Source organism: Chrysemys picta, chromosome 1 (genome assembly GCF_011386835.1).
Source record: "Chrysemys picta bellii isolate R12L10 chromosome 1, ASM1138683v2, whole genome shotgun sequence".
Taxonomy (NCBI): domain Eukaryota; kingdom Metazoa; phylum Chordata; order Testudines; family Emydidae; genus Chrysemys; species Chrysemys picta.
Window position 1 is genome coordinate 113389532 of NC_088791.1, and position 17796 is coordinate 113407327.

The following is a 17796-nucleotide window of genomic DNA, read 5'->3' on the forward strand; positions in this document are numbered from 1 at the left end:
GAGCAGCACATGTTCTGACAATGAGGGGAGAGCACCAGGATCTGCCAGCACCAAGGAGTTCAAGAGTTTAAGGAACTGGTTTCCTTTAGTTGCAGAAGACACCAAGAATTCTTAAGTAGCCACAGTCCAAAGAGAGCAACAGTTTGTTTGTTTTTTAATTCCGATACCAGGTTAATGAGAAGCTTGGGAGGATGGGCACTATATCCAGAAATCAGGTGAACACAGAAATCCAGTCTATGAGTTATTGTAGTCCAGAGAGACCTTCAGTTCTATTAACGCTAAAGTGCAGACTTCACAGATCAAGCCTTTTTATTTGGGCTCATTCCAAGGAAATCCTGAACTGAGTATCTGTGTTCACCTAGAATGATTTTAGACAATGCCCTTGAAAAACAGAGTCCAGGCCCCAAAGCCACCACACAAAAGAATACCCCAAATTCACACAAATTATACAGCTTACAAAGTCGGGTCATGTTAAAATCTTACTGGTCAGCAGGCTGCCGATAAAACTCCCCCAGGATTTGCACAAGAACCTCTGACTGGACATAGAGAAAGGGAACCCCAAAAGCCATCAGCTGACACATGAAAAACGAGTCCAAAGGATTTTGGGCTACCTGGCGCCCGACCGAAGAAACTGTGCTTTGCAGGCGCTGGCTTGCCACCCTAACTTTGTCAAAGAGGCTGAGAGAGTACTTCACCACCCTGCCAAAGAATGAAGCGGAGCTACCTGGAGTCCTCTCTGCCGAAATGGCTATGGAATTTGCCCGTCCACTTGCTTCAGCTGCCATGGCTTCCTGCAGGGATCCTTTGTTGTCCTGTGAAATGAGGGAAAGAAAAAAAAAACCAATCAAAGAAGAAATTGGAAACCCCTTGGAAACATTTACTTTTAATTTGGAGCAGTGTGTTTTTTAACACTGAACATGCCCAACCACCGCTTGAACAGCAGCATTTGATTATTTATGGGTTAGGCAGCGTCTGGACACGACACTCAGGAGTCGGGCCCAACTAGTGCATCGTCATCTGATTATTTATGTTCTGAAGATCAGTTTATGCATCTAAGAAAGCCAAAGAGGTGACATTTCTACACCTTGCTCACAGGAGTTACAACAACTCATTTTTGCCCTTCAATTTCCGAAGGAAGCAGGGCAGCAATGGGCCTCTATCCTTCCCCTGCACAGGGCGAAGGAAGCACAGCATTAACTTGCTATGGTAAAGGTAGGGCACAGGGGGGAGGGAGATAACACTTACTACAGAAAACAAAAGCTCCACATATAAGAGGGTCCAGCTTTGAGCAGGTAGCAGAGAGCTGAAAGCAAACTTAATAGGATTTGAGAAGGTAACACTGCTCAGGATTATAATGTAATTTCCCAAAGAGAGTGTAGGAAGAGAGACTCAAAGTGAAACAGGGACAGAAAATATGCCCAACTGATGCTTTATGGGGTGCAGGGAGTAAAGGAGGAAGCCCTTTCTGAACTACACAGTACGACCTGGCCCTCTTTTCCAAGCATGATTCTACCTGTTAGTATTAAGTGAGGTAAAACGGTTCCTTTCTAGCAATAGGTTCCTATTAATGCAAGACAAATCTTCCTAAGGAAGAGCTCAATTTTGGCCTATGCGAGTGGGTTTGGCTCAGAACCCAAATCCTAGCCACAGAGATGGGACTGCATTTCCTGAAGAGAAATGAAAATCATTGACAGAAAGGCTGTCAACTTTGTCATTCTAGTTCTTGTGGTGTTTGCAGGCTTCAGTAATTATTTTAATTCAAAAAGAAACTACCATCAAACCCTAGACTGGGTGTGGTAGGGTTTTCTTTCTTAATGAGACCCACAAAAGCATAAGAGATTGATAATTACAACACAGATTGCTCTTGAATTTACCACTTTACAAAGAGGCAAGACTTCATGACATTTAAACATAATGTGATTCATTACGATTCTTCTACCCTCTGCAAAGACACATTTTTCCAATAGCAGGGATCAAAACCCATTACACCCAACATGTCAGATTAGAATAAAAAGTTACCTTTCCTGACAGAGGACCCACTGCTGGTCTCTTCCTTTGAGCATAACCAGAGAGTCGGTAACAGTAGTGAGGTTTACAGTAGAATTTACCTGCAGTCAGAACAAAAGGGGGAGAGAGGAGTAACAGTGAGAACACAGCAGCTAAGTCTACACAATATAACACTCTACCTCAGTGAGATTTACTTTGCTATCTCTCCACTTCCTGTGCCCGGCCCTGCCCCCTCACTATGCTTGGAGACAAACACTCTGAAGTTTTAACTCAAGTCCTCCTCTCCCCCTCCCTAAACAGTGCCTATTCCATTGGATGCCTGACAACCATTTAACCGAGATCCAATCAGCCACCAAAGCAGAGCTGAGGCCTCCGTGGTATCACACACTAACAATGCGGCAGTGTGTGAAGAACAAAGACATCATCACATGAAAAGCTGGCAGCCGCACTTTTGGGAAAATCAAGAATGAATACAACTATCAGAGGAATGAGGGAGGAAACGGGTGTTAACTCTGAAGGGACTATGTATGATAATATACCGAGACGTCTTCCAAAAAAAGATATTCTACTTAAATCTCATTTCCCCAATCAACAGGCTTCACAGGACCCAGTCGAGTGCCACAACTAGAAGCCCAGCTGAGTACAGACCTAGTTACCTTTTACTCTTATTGGGACAGTGCTGGGGAAATGGTACCCTGGCCTTGAGGTGCTACTCCAATACAAACACTAGTATCAGGTCAGAGTGGTGGTGCTGCGTGAGCTTTCCATGCAGCTCTGTCACTGCACAGCTGCTCTGAAATGCACTGTAGATTCCTCTGCTATTCCAACACAACTCTGCTAATTGACCTCAACCCTGCAATGTGATTTCGGCTGTTTTACTAGTTCTGCTCCTCCTCGGTAAGAGCACCTCAATCCAAACATGTAGCCCCCACTACTAACCCAGTCCTGCCCTCTCCACTGTAAAGTCTTCTCTGCTTGAGTGATGGCCAGGTTGCTCTCTGGGATTCAGAAAGGAAAGGTTGGATGAACTAGGCATGTTTAGTCTAGACAAGAGAAGGCTGGGAGATGGGAAGGGAGGGAACCTGATAACAGTCTTCAGATGTGTCAAGGGCTTTTATACAGAGAACAGTGGTCAATAGCTCTAATTGTGCACCAAGGGTAGGACAAGACAAATCAGCTTAGTTTGCAGTAAGGAAGATTTAGGTTAGATATTAGGAAAAACTTTCTAACTATTAGGCTAGTCAAGTACTAGAACAGGTTACCTAGGGAAGATACGGAACCCTATCGTTGGAGGTTTTCAAGAAGAGGGTAGACAAACACCTGACCAGGATGGTCTAGGTATACTTAATCCTGCCTCAATGCTGGGGCAGAGTGTGGACTAGATAATCTTTTGAGCTCCCCTCCTGCCCTACATTTCTAAGATTCTGTGGAGTACCATAGAGTTCTATTTGGACACTACTGCTCAATATACACGAAAAGCTGTTAGGGAAGCAATGTAGCTTGGGTTTCAGTGCTATCAGTATGGTAAAGCCTCAGCCATCAGACCAGGATGAAGTGATCATTTGGCACAGACTGGTACTTGGATGATTGCTGGCAGAAGACGGAGTAAATGCTTGCTGGCAGGGGGAACAACTAGAGCAGATGGTAGAAACTATTTCTGCCCTTGCAACTGAGGAAGGATCCTAGTTTATTGGTACTCAGACTTACAAGCAGAGGATTCTATTGGATAATCAGCTGCTTCTGAATGTCCAGGCTACCAACAGTGTCCAAGAATGGTCCTCCCCCAGACCCCAATCTTTGAGTACTAAGAAGGCTGCTGCTATTTCCTGTATATGTGGCCTTCAAAGCTACCACTGGTCCCTTGCGTCTGACAGCCCAAGTTTGTTGTCCTTGAGGGCACATTGTAAAGGCCCATCTGTGTCTTACTGGGAGGCTGGTTTGGTGATGGTTCTGAGATTTCCCCTTCCCCTTCACCCCCTAGTGATTGAGAGAGTTTGTTATTGTTGGTTGCTATAGGATCTATCAACAACATATATGTTATTTCAATTATATATTGCCTGTGAAACTTGAGTTTGATACCCTTGTGGTGTTTATCCTAGCCAGTGAATTTATGGATACTATTCTCGGTCATCCACATTGTGTGTCTAATCAGTTTCGGAAATTTGTTACGATATTTATCTCCTGACATGCTGCAGTAGTGTATTCCACAGCTTCATTATATGTTGTTTCAGTTTACCATTTTTGTTTTGCTCTTGTATGAAAAGGACTGAGTTCCTGACTGGTCTTTTATAAGCCATTCACTGCTGTTATTTTGTCTTCTTAAATATGCCTAATATGCCATCACACTTTGCATAGAATCCTATACTGCACTCCCCCACCCACCTCTAAGTTTTTTTATGCCTTTTCCCCCCCCTTCTGGAGCTCCTCATAATCCACACTACTCTGACTCACCTAAACTAACTCATCAGTAAGTTTTGCCACCTCGCTTACAGGTCCATCACATACAGAACACCAGACCCAGTACTATTCCCTCGGTCACCACTTTTAACAAATCTCGCTCTAGACAGCTAATTGGTCATTTATTCCAACTCTTTGTTTCCCCATTCAGCTAGTTTCATCTATAAATAGGACATCCTCAGTCAGTCTATGAAAAGCTAATATTATATCCATTGGTTATAAATCTCTTATTTTATTAACTTTGGAAGAATTTTTACTAGTTGAGTTCTGATTCCCCTGGCAGAAAGCGATTTGCATTTGTCCCTATCATGTTTTACTCGCCTAAGTGTTTTAAAGCTCTGGCTTAAGAAGACTCCTACTTTCCCGGAACTGAAGAAAGGCTCAAGGATCTAACTATTCAGGATCATCCTTACACACCTTTTTAAAGTGAAAATGCATCACTCAGGCCCCTCTCCATTTCAGGAGCTATTTTTTAAATGATAAATTACATATTTTGCTAATAGTTCATCTCTTTTGTTGTTTTCAAGAGCTGGCCATAAGGATACAGTCCCATATAGTCTTACTAGTTTAAATGAGAGGTGGTATTTGGGGAAGATACTACACTTTGATCTTAGCTCTAGAGAGCCTTACTGCTCCTCACCCACCAATATTTGTAAAGTGAAGCCCACGCTGAGATCTTGAGGCAATGCCCCAGGTACAGTGAGAGAGTGTTTTGGGTGTATGAGGAAGACGACAGGTAATTTCTCTTACCATCTTCAATGTCGTAGGCGTAACATGATAAGCGCAGGGTGGTGGCGCAGTATTCGCACTTGAAGCAGCTGCGGTGGAAGAACTTGCCTTCAGCACTCAGCCTTTCCATCACGTAGACCCGCTTGCGGCAGAAGTAACAGACATCACTGCCTCCCAAATTCTGGGGGAACTCCTTCTTGAGTGAGCCCTGGGCAGAAATAAGGCAGGACCAGTGTTATCTGTGTGCAATCTCACCTCCCAAGCCAGGTCACCTTTTCTATCTGTGGATACTGAGCATCTGGAAGGGACCATTCTGTGACTCTGCTCAGCCCTACCCAGGGCACCAAGCAGACAACTGCCACCTAGAGACAATAACTAACCTTCAAGTTCACGGAGAAAGGCCTGGGTTTCAGTCCCTACAGCTATATAAATCAGGAGTAAATTACAGCTTCTAGCTCCTTGGATAGGAGAGCTAACTGTCTCACGAGGGGTATTAATGCTGCCCTGGAGGCGTAAGATGGACATCCTCCCTAAGTCAGCTGGGAGGGTTACTTCTGGAATGCTCCTAACCCTGCCTTTATTCAATTGCAAGAGACGGAGGCTAGTCTTGAAACCAAGATTTTCAAACTGCAGCTCAACACACCAACTGCCAGAAACATCAGTAATCCCTCAAGCAACCTCTTAGCCCTACATTTCAGTCTCCCTGAGACTTGTGAAGAAAGAAGTTTTCTTCAGGGACACAGCAATCCAGAAGTAGCCTGATTGGATCAAACACAGCTCTATGCATTTGAGAGTCAGGACTTCTCAGTGTCTCAATTTAGTATCCCCAGTCCAAGGATGTTGGCAGTAGATTAAGACAGACTTTGCAAGGAAAACAGAGTGAGGTCTGGGGAAGAAAATGAAGTCCAACTATAAAGTTATTACAAAGTATTACCAGCTTCTTTCAAGACAACTAAAGATTCAAATCACTACAGATCTACAGAACTTCTAATCACAAACACGTATCATCTTCTGTACATCATTCTCTTACCAGTTCCTTCTTGTCTAGAAGGGTTTTAGGCTGTTCTTTCCTTTGAAGCTGATTGGCTATCTGCTCAGCCAATGAGCTCACTCCGCCTGTGTACATCTTTATATACTTCTACCAGATGGGGGGGACAAAACAGCAGGGAAGCGAGGAAAGAAAAAATCAAATTAAAAAGATGACAAAAATGATAAAAGAGTAAGTGATGAAAAGGTGCAGAGCGGTCAAACCATGCCAAGACAGTGGAGAACACAGAGTGATTGTGTAGTAACAGCAGAATCAGTATCATCAGTGATCACCAGCACAGCCCGGCACTAACTGTAATAGTAACTAAAAAAAAGAGGGAAGTTTGAAATTGGTAATTTTACGAGATTAGAAGTATGTTCTTTCTTCTTTGCTCTGAGGATATTTTGCATATGAAGGACCTGAACATTTGTTTTCCTCTGAGAGGAAACAAAACTAGGACAAGTTTTAGCTTCCAGGTAAGAGGGACAATGGGAAAAGGGTAGAGAAAAAGCATTTCATAAAGTTTAAATTCAAAGAACTGTTCACAAAAGTGCTTAGCAAAAGGGAGCAAGTTGTTTCCAGGGAGAAGAAACCCTCAAGCTCAAACTGATACACTATTCTGAAGCAATTCCTAAAAATCTGTAATTCCCCCACTGCTGCCAGAGTGCCTGTTCACAGTACACAAAGGGGTTCTGGAGTTTATCTGGAAGGTGTGAGGGAGACTCTGATCCAACACATTAGATTTGTATCTGTGTATACCTGGCACCAAATGTGCTCAGCTGTGCACACCATCTTTGCCCGTAGGCTGTTCTGTCAAGGGTATTTTGCCTGGCTCTGTAACTCTGAGCATCTGGATTAAACTAAATTGCAACAAACCTTTTAATTTGGGTAGTTAGGAATCCAGGCAGTTTGGTTCTTGACTCAGGGAGTGAGGCCCAAGAGGAGAGTTTTACAGTTTGTTTTCTAACTGAGCTTGAACAGTACAGGGAGGCCAGTAGAGTTATACAAGAAACATCCAGGACATTTGGCAGTAATTAAGTGGTTAAAGAAATAAAAACTTTTATGGAAAGGCAATCCTATCACAAGCACCACATGTGTCTCAATACAGCAGCAGGCCAGGCAGTGTCACTTATTCAGATCAGGGAGTGTTGTTTTTTAATGTTTCTCTGACTTACAAACAGAGGGCATTGCTGGAGTCTCATCAATAAATGTAGAACTGATTCAGCCTTCCATATTCAGCCCTCTGGCTTCTTACAAGTGCAACATTCCTGGGATACACTACTCTGAAGCAATTAACTTTTTACAACCCAGAAATTCCTTTACTTATTCTGCAGGGTTTCTATACTACATGCTCAGAAGTATCCCTGTGTAAAAACATGCCTAAAAAATTCACAGTACAAGAGGATTCTGGTTGTCCCCATGGAACGCAAATCTTTATGACCCCATCTCGTGTCATGGAAACCAAGTGATTCCCTTCCCTTCTACATTTTTGTGCAAATTTTAGTGCTCACAAAATTAGAGAAGAGAGAGATTTTACAGAATCATGACACAGGTTATTTCTATGATCTGTACAATAGTAATATTTTACAAAAAGTTATGAACTCTCACAGTCTGTTCTTGATTTCATGGCTGTGATTATCAGCCATTTACTGTTGTTTGTATCTTCACATGTTTGTGAGCATGGTAGCATAAAGAAACACTAAAGAGTTTGAAACCCAACATTTTAGGAGGGTTTCCTAAAGAATGAGCCTGGAAAAGCCAGGGCCAGGATCAGACAATTTATCATTTATATCTATTAGATAAGTAAGTAATAACTCCATAATCTATAGGTCACTGCAGTGTACGAGTGTTCATTACTATAAGAAAGTAAGAGATGTACTGCCCTGTAGCACTGCCTGCTATTTCAATCTTTCCTCAACTCCACCCAATATACACAGAGCTCAGCTAATGCACATGCCTAAACGGAGTGTGTGATCTGAACATTGTTACTCATGTCCTTCCTCTTCCCTCCCCCTCCTACTGTTTGTTACCCATATGCATCACAGCTTGTCTAATATTAGACTGTCAGTGGAGCTGGCCGGAAGGTGTCCCTCCCCCCAAAAATGGAAAATTGACTTTTTGTCAAAATCCAACCACTGAAAATTGTTGGTAGACAAGTTTCCTTTTCTCTGTCAAAATCCCATCAACATGTCGCAGGTTGTAATTTTTTTTTTTTGATGACATTTTTTGTGAAAAATTCCATTGAGTTGAAACCCCAATTTTCCATCAAAAAGTTTTAATGGAAAATTTTCAATCAGCCGTAACTGTAAACAATTTGGGAGTGGGGTTTTCTTTCTATTTGTACTGTGAGTTACTTAGCAGGCAGTGGGTGCTGTCAACCAACACCGGTACAATGACAATCTTGACCTGCAACACCTATGCTATTTCACTTACCAGCTTCTCTTGGGCAGTGACTTTCAAACCATATGGCATTTTGTGACGTGGACATATATGTCCTCTATACACTAGGAGACCAACCAAATTCCTCTTGCTTGTACAATAAATGCCAGCCATTTTAATTTCCACTAGCTTTTTCAGCAAGCCAGAAGTGATTTTCCTCCATTATTCCTGCTCTCTCCGCATAAATATCTACAGCATGGTTTTGTGTGTATTTTGGCTCAAGCCCTCAAAGAGAAGCAACAAACATGAAAAAAGCTTTTATGCCCCTGTAGATTATTCCACAGCCAGAAGAATTCAAGTGCTGGAAAAAGCTGATTTGAGGCTACTTAAGACCTCAAATCAGACTCACCAGAAGTTTTTCCATTGAACTTTAAGCATGTTTTGTTCCAAATGGCTGTATGGCTTGGAATAACCAAGATATGCCACAGGCTGCCTCTGGCTTTTCCCACGTGCACGTGTGTATGTGCACTGCATTCAGCCACATCCAGGCAATGAAGCGTCACAAGCCCAGATCACTTTTGTGGCACATCTGCTGGTGGGAGATGGGTGGGGCAGTGGGTACAGCTGAGTGCAGCTTGCAAGGCCCAGGCCATGCTACCTGTCGAAGGGAGTCAGATGAGGGTGAAGAAGGGCGGTTGGAAGTGCGGAGGCTAAGGGAGCGCTCCCACTGGTCAACAAAGAATCGACGAGACGGTTCAGTCTCTGGCTAAAAAATAAAATACATTGAGAAAAATCAAGAAGGGATATGGACAAAAAGACAAAACAAAAAGATCACAAAGGAACCTTTAAGTAGAGTCAGGCAGGTGACCATCTGCCTTACCTCCTCCCTTTCCTCAACTGAAGAGAAGTTGTGCACCAAATGCCCTTCGTTGCCGTTTAAATTCATGTCCTCTCCTCCCTCAATGTTAATTTGGAAGCGGTTGTCCACCCGCACAGAAGCCCCACATCCTGTGCATTGCTGTCTCCTGCAATGCAGCCAGATAAACCATTCATGCAGATCCCAAGCCCATCTCTGGTGCTCCTCCTACTCTGTCCAATTGCAATCTGTGTTACAGCCTTAGGCAGGAGTATGAGAGAGACCGCTTTGCAATGTAGTTCATATTTCAGGGGAAGGGGAGACCCCTTCCCAGTTTTTAACTACAAAGGCCAAAGAACCTTGCCTTCTTGGGGGCAGGGAGAGAAGGAAACCACCTCATATCCCCAGCCTTCTGCATCCTCACTGCTACGATGGAAGTGTCTACACTAAAGAATTAGGAGTGAATTTCTTCCTATAATCCACTCTAAGCAGGTGCTTTAATTTCAGATCACTTTGCTCATCCTCCATATGCAGGTTATATTAAATGGCAACAAACAAGAAGATAAATACTCTGAAACAGAAGGTAATGAGTTGTGACAACATGCTCTGTCCTCCAAACAGGAGACTGGGCATGGTGCAGGGCAGAAAACCATGTGTAGTCTTCCCCTAACACATGCACAGTGATCATTCCCCCAACATTCTCCCACTCTTCCAAGAGGGGCATCTCTTCACTTCACTTCACTTGCTTCTGGCTGAAGCTAACATAATTCCTGTCCTTGAGAGCCAAACATAGCCTAAATGAAAGAACCAGTGTGAAGTATGAGCACTAGTTCCTCTTCTGCCCTTGCTTACCACATGGCCCAGGCAGAATTTCCAGTCTGAGAATCTATATACCTCTGAAACGGCTCCTCCATAGCACATCTCAGAAATCACTATCTCAGCATGCATCTCTCAACCCACCCAGCCTTCCCTGGTTCATTAGCACCAGCTGCTAAGAAGCACCTCAAGTAAATATGCAGAACACAATAATTAAAAGCACTGAGGTCAAGTAATTTTAGTACAAATTGTGAGCTACTGTATTATCATCATATGGTGACTAAATGTTCTGCAAATTCCAAATAGCTGAACATTTTAAAAATAAAATCCACCACTGTGAAAAAGGAAGGGAAAAAAATCATCATAGCTATTTTTATATGACCCACAAAAACAGCTGTTTTCATATCTTATATGCAGAGTTTGAAAACGTATCTGACACACATTAGCCTAAGGACCAAGCCCATTAGGCCAGGTGAAAAATAGCTGTGCTTCCCCAGCTCCTGCAATGTAAAATGTAAACAGTTGTGACTGTGAATGCGCTGTTGTTGGGATGGTGATGTGTATGGGGGGAGGCTGGAGACCAGAGAAGCTACTGTCCAAAGTGGCAGGATCCCACAGGTCAGAGAAGACAGGTGGGTGAGAGGAGAAAAATAACTTTAAGAGTTTGTGGTAGAAGCAGAGAGAAACTGCACACGCTGCCAGCTTTACTGCTGGAAACAGTACTATTGGAAGCATGGGCATAAAACTGGCTCCCTTAAGGGCCACAGACTAGTGCCTGAAAAAGGAAATATGAATGTTCCCACCCCGAAAAGCAAGTGGATGGTGCAGCCCAGCAATTCTCTCTGTACTAGCAGAGGGCCATTGCATGACTTGAGCCGAGCTAGTGACCAGCACTGCCCTGAAGCTTGGGCGTAGATCATCCTTGTCAATTGTATTCTACTTTATGAAACTGCACATGCTATGCACCTTCAATAAGTAAGAAAAGAGTTAAGAATTGGCAGGGAAAGAAGTGGAGTAAAAAACTGCTCAAAACAAGAGCTGATTCTGGTGTCTTTAATGTGGTGGTGTAAAGTAATAGTCAGTGCACTCCTCTATCCTGCTGACCCAGCAGTCTCCCCTTACCCCATTCTCTTACAAACGGATACAGACCGCCAGAGCGGGCAGTAGTCACCTGATGCCTGATTGTCGGCCTCGGCTCCAGGAGGGCAGCCAGTTGGCATGCCCTCTGCTCAACATTCAGTGCTTGCTCAGGCACTTGGTCACCAAAAAAAACCTGAGGAGATCTCTGTGGGATAAGGAACAGGGGAGGAAATAAACAAAAAGAGGAGAAAAACAACCCCAAAAAGGAACAGAAGCAAAGCTCATGACAAGGCCAATGCCAGACAAAAGGCATGAAAGCCCACATGCAGAAGAGAAAAGCAAGAAGGGGTCCCAGATGAAGACTCCTTCCTCTCTTCCAATTGAGACCCAACACGTACTGCTATCTGCACTAGCAAAGCTCTGGATTCAGCCTCTCTAGGCTAGGGAAGAACAGCTGAATTAGACAGTCATTCACAACTCACTGTCTGCAGACAAAACCAAGCCAGTGCACAGCTTCTGTCCAGCATTCCCATCCAAGGTAAGTTCACCACTAACCAATAGGCTTGGCAATAGTCCCATAGCAGCTCTGGCACTGGTACTTACCTCACCCCAGTTCTTTTGTTTAAAGATTTTCTTTACTCAGATTTCCAGACCTAGACACGACTGTTTGTACTCCTCACACTTTGTGCACAGAAACACTCATTTTGGGGTAGTGCAGTCCAGTTCTGGGAGAGCTAAGCTCCCAGCAATGCCCTCCTAAAGGCGTCTTTAAAATACTGGGATATAGAAAGTTAGGTGAATGTAGGGCTTGTGAAAATAAGGGACTCAGCAGCACTGGCTAGAGTCAGGTATAATGCAAAGCATTATGCAAGCTTCCCACTCTTGCCCCAGCACCTCCACTACACTAACCCCTCCTATTGCACTCCACCCTCCAACACAGCTCTGGCCACAGGCCACAACTCTCACATGCCACCCTTGCTATTCTAGTCCTTGGCACTGCTTGAACTGATCTTGCTAATCTGTTGTACAGTGAGCTTTTGAGATACTGAAAAATGTCGACTAGAGATGGCCAACATATCCACGTGTATGTACTTCTATCTAGGTGGATGGGGCAGTAACCCCGAGTATCATGCAGTTCCCACTAAGTTACTTTGCTTGGGGGATGAACAGTAAACTGAATGGGAAGTATAAACATCTGTATGCTACCTACAGGAGGCTCAGGTCTGTTGAGATAATCCCAAACAGATGACTGTGTTGTCTGCCAGATGAAACGCGCTATGACAACAGGCAGACAAGGTGGGTGAGGTAATATCTTTTATTGAACCAACTTCTGCTGGTGAGAGAGACAAGCTTTTGAGACCAATAAAAGACATTACCTCATCCACCTTGTCTCTCTAATATCCTGGGACCCACACAGCTACAACTACACTGCCTACAGCTATGACAACAGAGCACACAACTGTGCTCACAGCCAGTTACCGATTGTGCTCTTTTCCCATTTAAACACATTAACCAATATTACTCTTTTTTCTATTTTAAGCAGCTGTCAGCCCAATTCACTCCCTCTTACTATACCATTTTTACAGAAGTAAAACTAATGCCTGTTACAAAACTGGGGGTTCCTGTGTTGCTGCAGTCAAGCTTGTTAAGCTTCTGATGGCAATCCAAAAACATGCCACCCACCTGACAAGTGCATGAGACTGCTGAAGAGGACGTACTTTGTAAGTCATGGCAGTTTGCTGCTGGCTTCCAGTTATTATTTAACTTACCAACTAACCAACTTTGAGCGGCAGCTAATTGGTTAATCTGAACCCAGATCTTTCAACTGCCTAGTCCCCCTTCCTCACATACTTTAAATCTCCTTTCACTCTTCCCATTGACAGCAGAACATTTTGTTAGGAAGAAGGCTTCCTATCCTCTGCAGTAAAGCCACGCCACACACACACACCCTCCCCCGTGTAACCTGGCATTCAGAAGGCAGGTTGGAATGCCAGCTGTTTAATGAATCAGAAAGCAGCCATGGAAACAATGCAACCAGTGCTGGTGAGTGGACCCAAAACGTAACCCTTCCTATTCTGTGACAGCCACGGCACACTATTAAAGAGAGGTGAGAGAGAGAGAGAAGAATGGGGGGGAGCTAGAGCTGATCTACAGCAAAATAAAAGCGCTAAGCAAACAGTCAGTGTCGGTGAATGCTTGTTAAGCAAGTATTTATGCAAACACCCCACAAAAATAATCATTCCTAACACTTTCAGCAGCTCCTGTGTGTTAATAGCAGTCCAGAGATAACTGTGCTTCCCCCTCCCCACACAACACTGCCCTTGAATATGGCACACACCCCACCGCTGCATGTGTGTCAACACCATCCATGCCATTTGCTCATGCTTTTACCCTTTCCTGTCTGGGACTCTGCTCCCCAGGGGGGTCAGCACCAGGCTCCCTGTTTGTCTGTGGGCAATAAAGGATGAGCTTTAAAACAACCACAATCCAAGTTCTCACTCTGGACATGTTCCATTTGATTCATCCTACAATGCAGGCAGAAAAGAGACCATCATGCAGGGACACTGTGGTGTTCATTAAGAACTAGAATTTTTAAAACTGTCATCAACCACTTAGATCTTCAGAGGAGAAGGGTGGGGTGGGGGGGGAGGGTGAATCAGTACACACATGTTAATTGACCTAATATCCCAATATAGAAGTATACATTACTACCCAAAGAACTGGCATTAGCATGGGGAAGGTAATAGGAACACTCAGTACATCTCACACAGTGATATTAGATCAGACGGAAAGTTTAAAAGGAGAGGTGGCAGAATTAATGTGTCAGAGGTGTAGAGAGACAGTTTTCAAAAGAATGCAGGCTAGAGTGAAACACAGCATCGTAGGGGCCAAACAACCTCAAGAAGAGAGGATATTTTGACTGAAAGCTATTGCCCTCAAAACTGAATCCCCACATTGGGTATTCATATCTGCTTTATTCTATAACAAAGGGGTAAACAGTCCTCAGACCAAAAGGGAGGAAGCAGAGAGAGTTTTCCAATTTTGTTTGAGCAAGGAGATGTATTTAAAAAATGGCTCCTAGAGAATGTAAGGGAGAAGGTGGTAAATCCTTAGCTGGTTCCAGCAGTAGCCAGCTGTCAAGGCTTAAATGAGCAAGCCACACAGGAGGGACCAGACATTTGGAGGAGGTGATCAGTAGAGAAGACTTAAGACTGAAAGACTCTGTTTTATTCAGAAAGGTATGGACTAAGCATAGCACTGGGAGACTGTCCATGGACTAAGCAAGTCACCACCTCTCTGTCTCAGTTTCCCCATCTGTAAGATGGAAGTAATACTTGCCTATCTCACATAGATCATCAGATAATGCCTTTAAAGTGCTCTGAGAATCAGAGTGCTCTGCAAGTGCTACATGTCACTATTACGTTAAGGATCTGATTTACAGATCAGAGTGGTCATGAAAAGTCACAGATCAGACTTAAATATCTGCCCTTGGCTCATTCTGCTATGTTTAATTGCTGCAGCACACAACACACAATTCTCCTCTCAATTTTCAGGTGTACAAGGGAATTAAGCCGACCCACAGACAAATGTTCAGAATTTAGCTTTACAATTCCCATCAATGTTAGGGAATCACAGAGCTGAATCCATATGCTCCTCACATTAGGAAAGGAAGGAGACTTAAAAAAAAAAAATACAATTCAAAAAAGTACTATCCATATGTGAGCTGACAAAGGACAAATGTCTCTCAGCATTTTTAGATATATTTAACCAGAAGGCCAACAAACCCCTGTGTCTGTACTTCGAGGTGCAGCTTTTATAACCTTTACCTAGTGTCAGTGTAACTGCTCTATCTGTACTACAAATCCGTATTCAGACACATTGAACTCAAGCTGCTGGAAGGAGCAGGAGAGGAGTAAGCTGCACAAATGCTTGCCACTTTAACAATCACAAAAGTACCTCATACAAGAGCCCCAGAAAAAGGCTCCCAAGACCCAGGAGGGAAAATGCCCACTCGCACCTGTTTAAATGAGGAATGTGGATGGAGACAGAGGACTACTAGAAGGGCAGGAAAGCGGCAGCCTCAAATGATAACCCGACTTCATTCCCCATCCTGCTCCAGCCAGACAAGCCTCACTTTTGGAGAAACTGCCTAGGAATGGTGAACAACCCAAGGGTAATAATGGGTCAGATTTTTCCCTCAGACATGAACATACATATTCTCATGATCACAATGGGAGTTATGCATATGCATTTAAAGGCAGAATCTGGCCCTAACATTTTGTATTTCAAAACTCTCCGCTGCAACACAAAATTGGAAATGACTGCTATAGAAAAAACAAGCCTGAACTAAAATGCCCAAAATCTCTACTGTGCCAAAAAAAAAAATATATATATATATATATATATATCAGTATTCGGATAGATTTTTATATGCTATCTTCAGTGTCTAGTTGTGCTACTAACCTAGGAGGTCCAAGGCGGCCCACCCATGTGGGTAAAGAAAATTTAAAATTTATAAACAGAGGAGACATTTAGTCATTGATTTAGCGACCTGTGCAAGCAGGAAGGAAGAGGAGAGAGCAGGAGAGAGCATGCAGAGTGAATCACCTGCTGGCTGGGATACCATGGAGAGGAAGGTGGAGAAGAGGAAGGAGAGAGCGTGATCACTTTTTTAGGGCAGGTCCGTGAACGCTCCTTAGTCCTCAGCTTTATTTAAAACAGGGGGGAAAAAAGAAAGAGCAATAATAATAATAAAACTAAAAGGAACATTACAACTGTCTTTGGCAACGCAGGGCGCAGTCTCAGAAGTGCATCATCTGGGAAACCCTGACCCCAATCCCACCTCTCTCAAATAATCTAGACCAGGCGTGGGCAAACTTTTTGGCCCGAGGGCCACATCTGGGTATGGAAATTATATGGCGGGCCAGGAATGCTCACAAAATTGGGGTTGGGGTATGGGAGGGGGTGAGGGCTCTGGCTGGGGGTGCAGGCTCTGGGGTGGGGCCAGAAACAAGGAGTTCAGGTTGCGGGAGGGGGCTCCGGGCTGGGGCAGGTGGAGTGGGGTGCGGGCTCTGACTGGGGGTACAGGCTCTGGAGTGGGGCTGGGGGATGAGAGGTTTGGGGGTAGGAGAGTGCTCCAAGCTGGGACCGAGGGGTTTGGAGGATGGGAGGGGGATCAGACATAGGGGAGGGGGTTGGGGCACAGTGGGGTGGCTCAAGGGTGCAGGCTCCAGGAACCACTTATCTCAAGTGGCTCCCAGAAGCAGTGGCATGTCCCCTCTCCCCCCTGGCTCCTACGCGGAGGCGAGGCCAGACATCTCTGCTGCTCGCTGACCCGTCCACAGGCGCCACCCCTGCAGCTCCCATTGGCCGCAGTTCCTAGCCAATGGGAGTTGTGGGGGCGGCACTTGGGACAGGGGCAGCATGCGGAGCGGAGCCCCCTAGCTGCCCCAACATATAGTAGCCAGAGGGGGGACATGCTGCTGCTTCCAGGAGCCATGCGGAGTGGCCCTTGACCCCGCTCCCCAGCTGGAGCAGTAGAGCAGGACAAGCCCCAGACCCCGCTCCCCAGCAGGAGCTCAAGGGCCAGATTAAAATAGCTGGCAGGCCAGATCCGGCCTGCGGGCCGTAGTTTGCTCACCCCGACCTAGAGCCACTATTTGTTCTGGAGCAGACAGCTTTAAGCCTTCCACTGAGATTCCAAGACCTGGAGTTTATCAAAGATCAGTTGGACAGATGCTTCTAAGGGCAGCCACTAAACATGCTATTCACTGTCAATAATCAGTATCTTTGCTTTACAGCCTCACCCCCAGCTAGTGGTGAGGCTGCAAAGAAGTGTACAACTTTGTGCTCTATAAAGCACAGATCATCTCTTCTCCAGACTGCCAGGGAACGCTTAACAATATCCATCCTGTTCACCTAATTACACATGCCCAATGTTCAGCAGCAATACAATTCAAGTCCTATCAGTAACAACATTCTGCTCTCATCTTCAACTTCCCCCGCTCCAACCTCACAAATTAATGAAGCTCTGGGGTGCCTATCAGAAAACAATACAGTGAAGTGCAGGAATTAAGATGTAGAAGTAATTTGGCTAATCTGAACAGGACATAAATGCACGTCTCTTTCCTTCATTTCTCTGGTGTGCATCGTTTTATACTAATTATTTTAAATACCGTTTTTCACCTTTGTTTTACATGCCACATTCCTGGTTTATATGTTCTCCCTATGTACCACTTTTTAGATCTCCTAGTTTCCCATCTTCCTTGTGGCTACCTTCCCTAATACATCCAAAATAGGGGCCCTGCCCAAAAAAGTATCTGCAACATCTAACTTGTGAATTTTGACGTCTGGAGGGAAAGGTTGTGTATGTGTCCCCTGCTAAGTAGCAAAATATCACACAGTGGCACCAGACAGAATCCATAAAGTGGACACATTCCTGTTC

The 17796-nt window shown here is 44.4% G+C and overlaps 1 protein-coding gene across 50 annotated transcripts in view; it reads right to left on the reverse strand.

Annotated features, from left to right (window-relative positions):
- The window catches only part of MICAL3 (microtubule associated monooxygenase, calponin and LIM domain containing 3), a 261805-nt gene that overhangs the window by 103570 nt on the left and 140439 nt on the right, over positions 1 to 17796 (reverse strand). For 24 of the 50 annotated variants that reach the window (XR_010598278.1, XM_042849363.2, XM_065583151.1 and 21 more), the window contains 8 exons: positions 15960 to 16058; positions 13743 to 13799; positions 11443 to 11556; positions 9258 to 9365; positions 6224 to 6331; positions 5215 to 5401; positions 2020 to 2108; positions 725 to 812 (listed from right to left, as the gene is read on the reverse strand). Coding sequence is in view for 47 of the 50 variants with exons in the window: in XM_042849363.2 (XP_042705297.2) it covers positions 725 to 812; positions 2020 to 2108; positions 5215 to 5401; positions 6224 to 6331; positions 9258 to 9365; positions 11443 to 11556; positions 13743 to 13799; positions 15960 to 16058 (850 nt within the window). In the remaining 3 variants the exon portion in view is untranslated. Of the gene's footprint in view, positions 1 to 142; positions 813 to 2019; positions 2109 to 5214; positions 5402 to 6223; positions 6332 to 9257; positions 9366 to 11413; positions 13877 to 15959; positions 16059 to 17796 lie in introns of those variants that run through there. The other 26 variants (XM_065583168.1, XM_065583160.1, XM_065583175.1 and 23 more) reach the window with 13 other exon arrangements.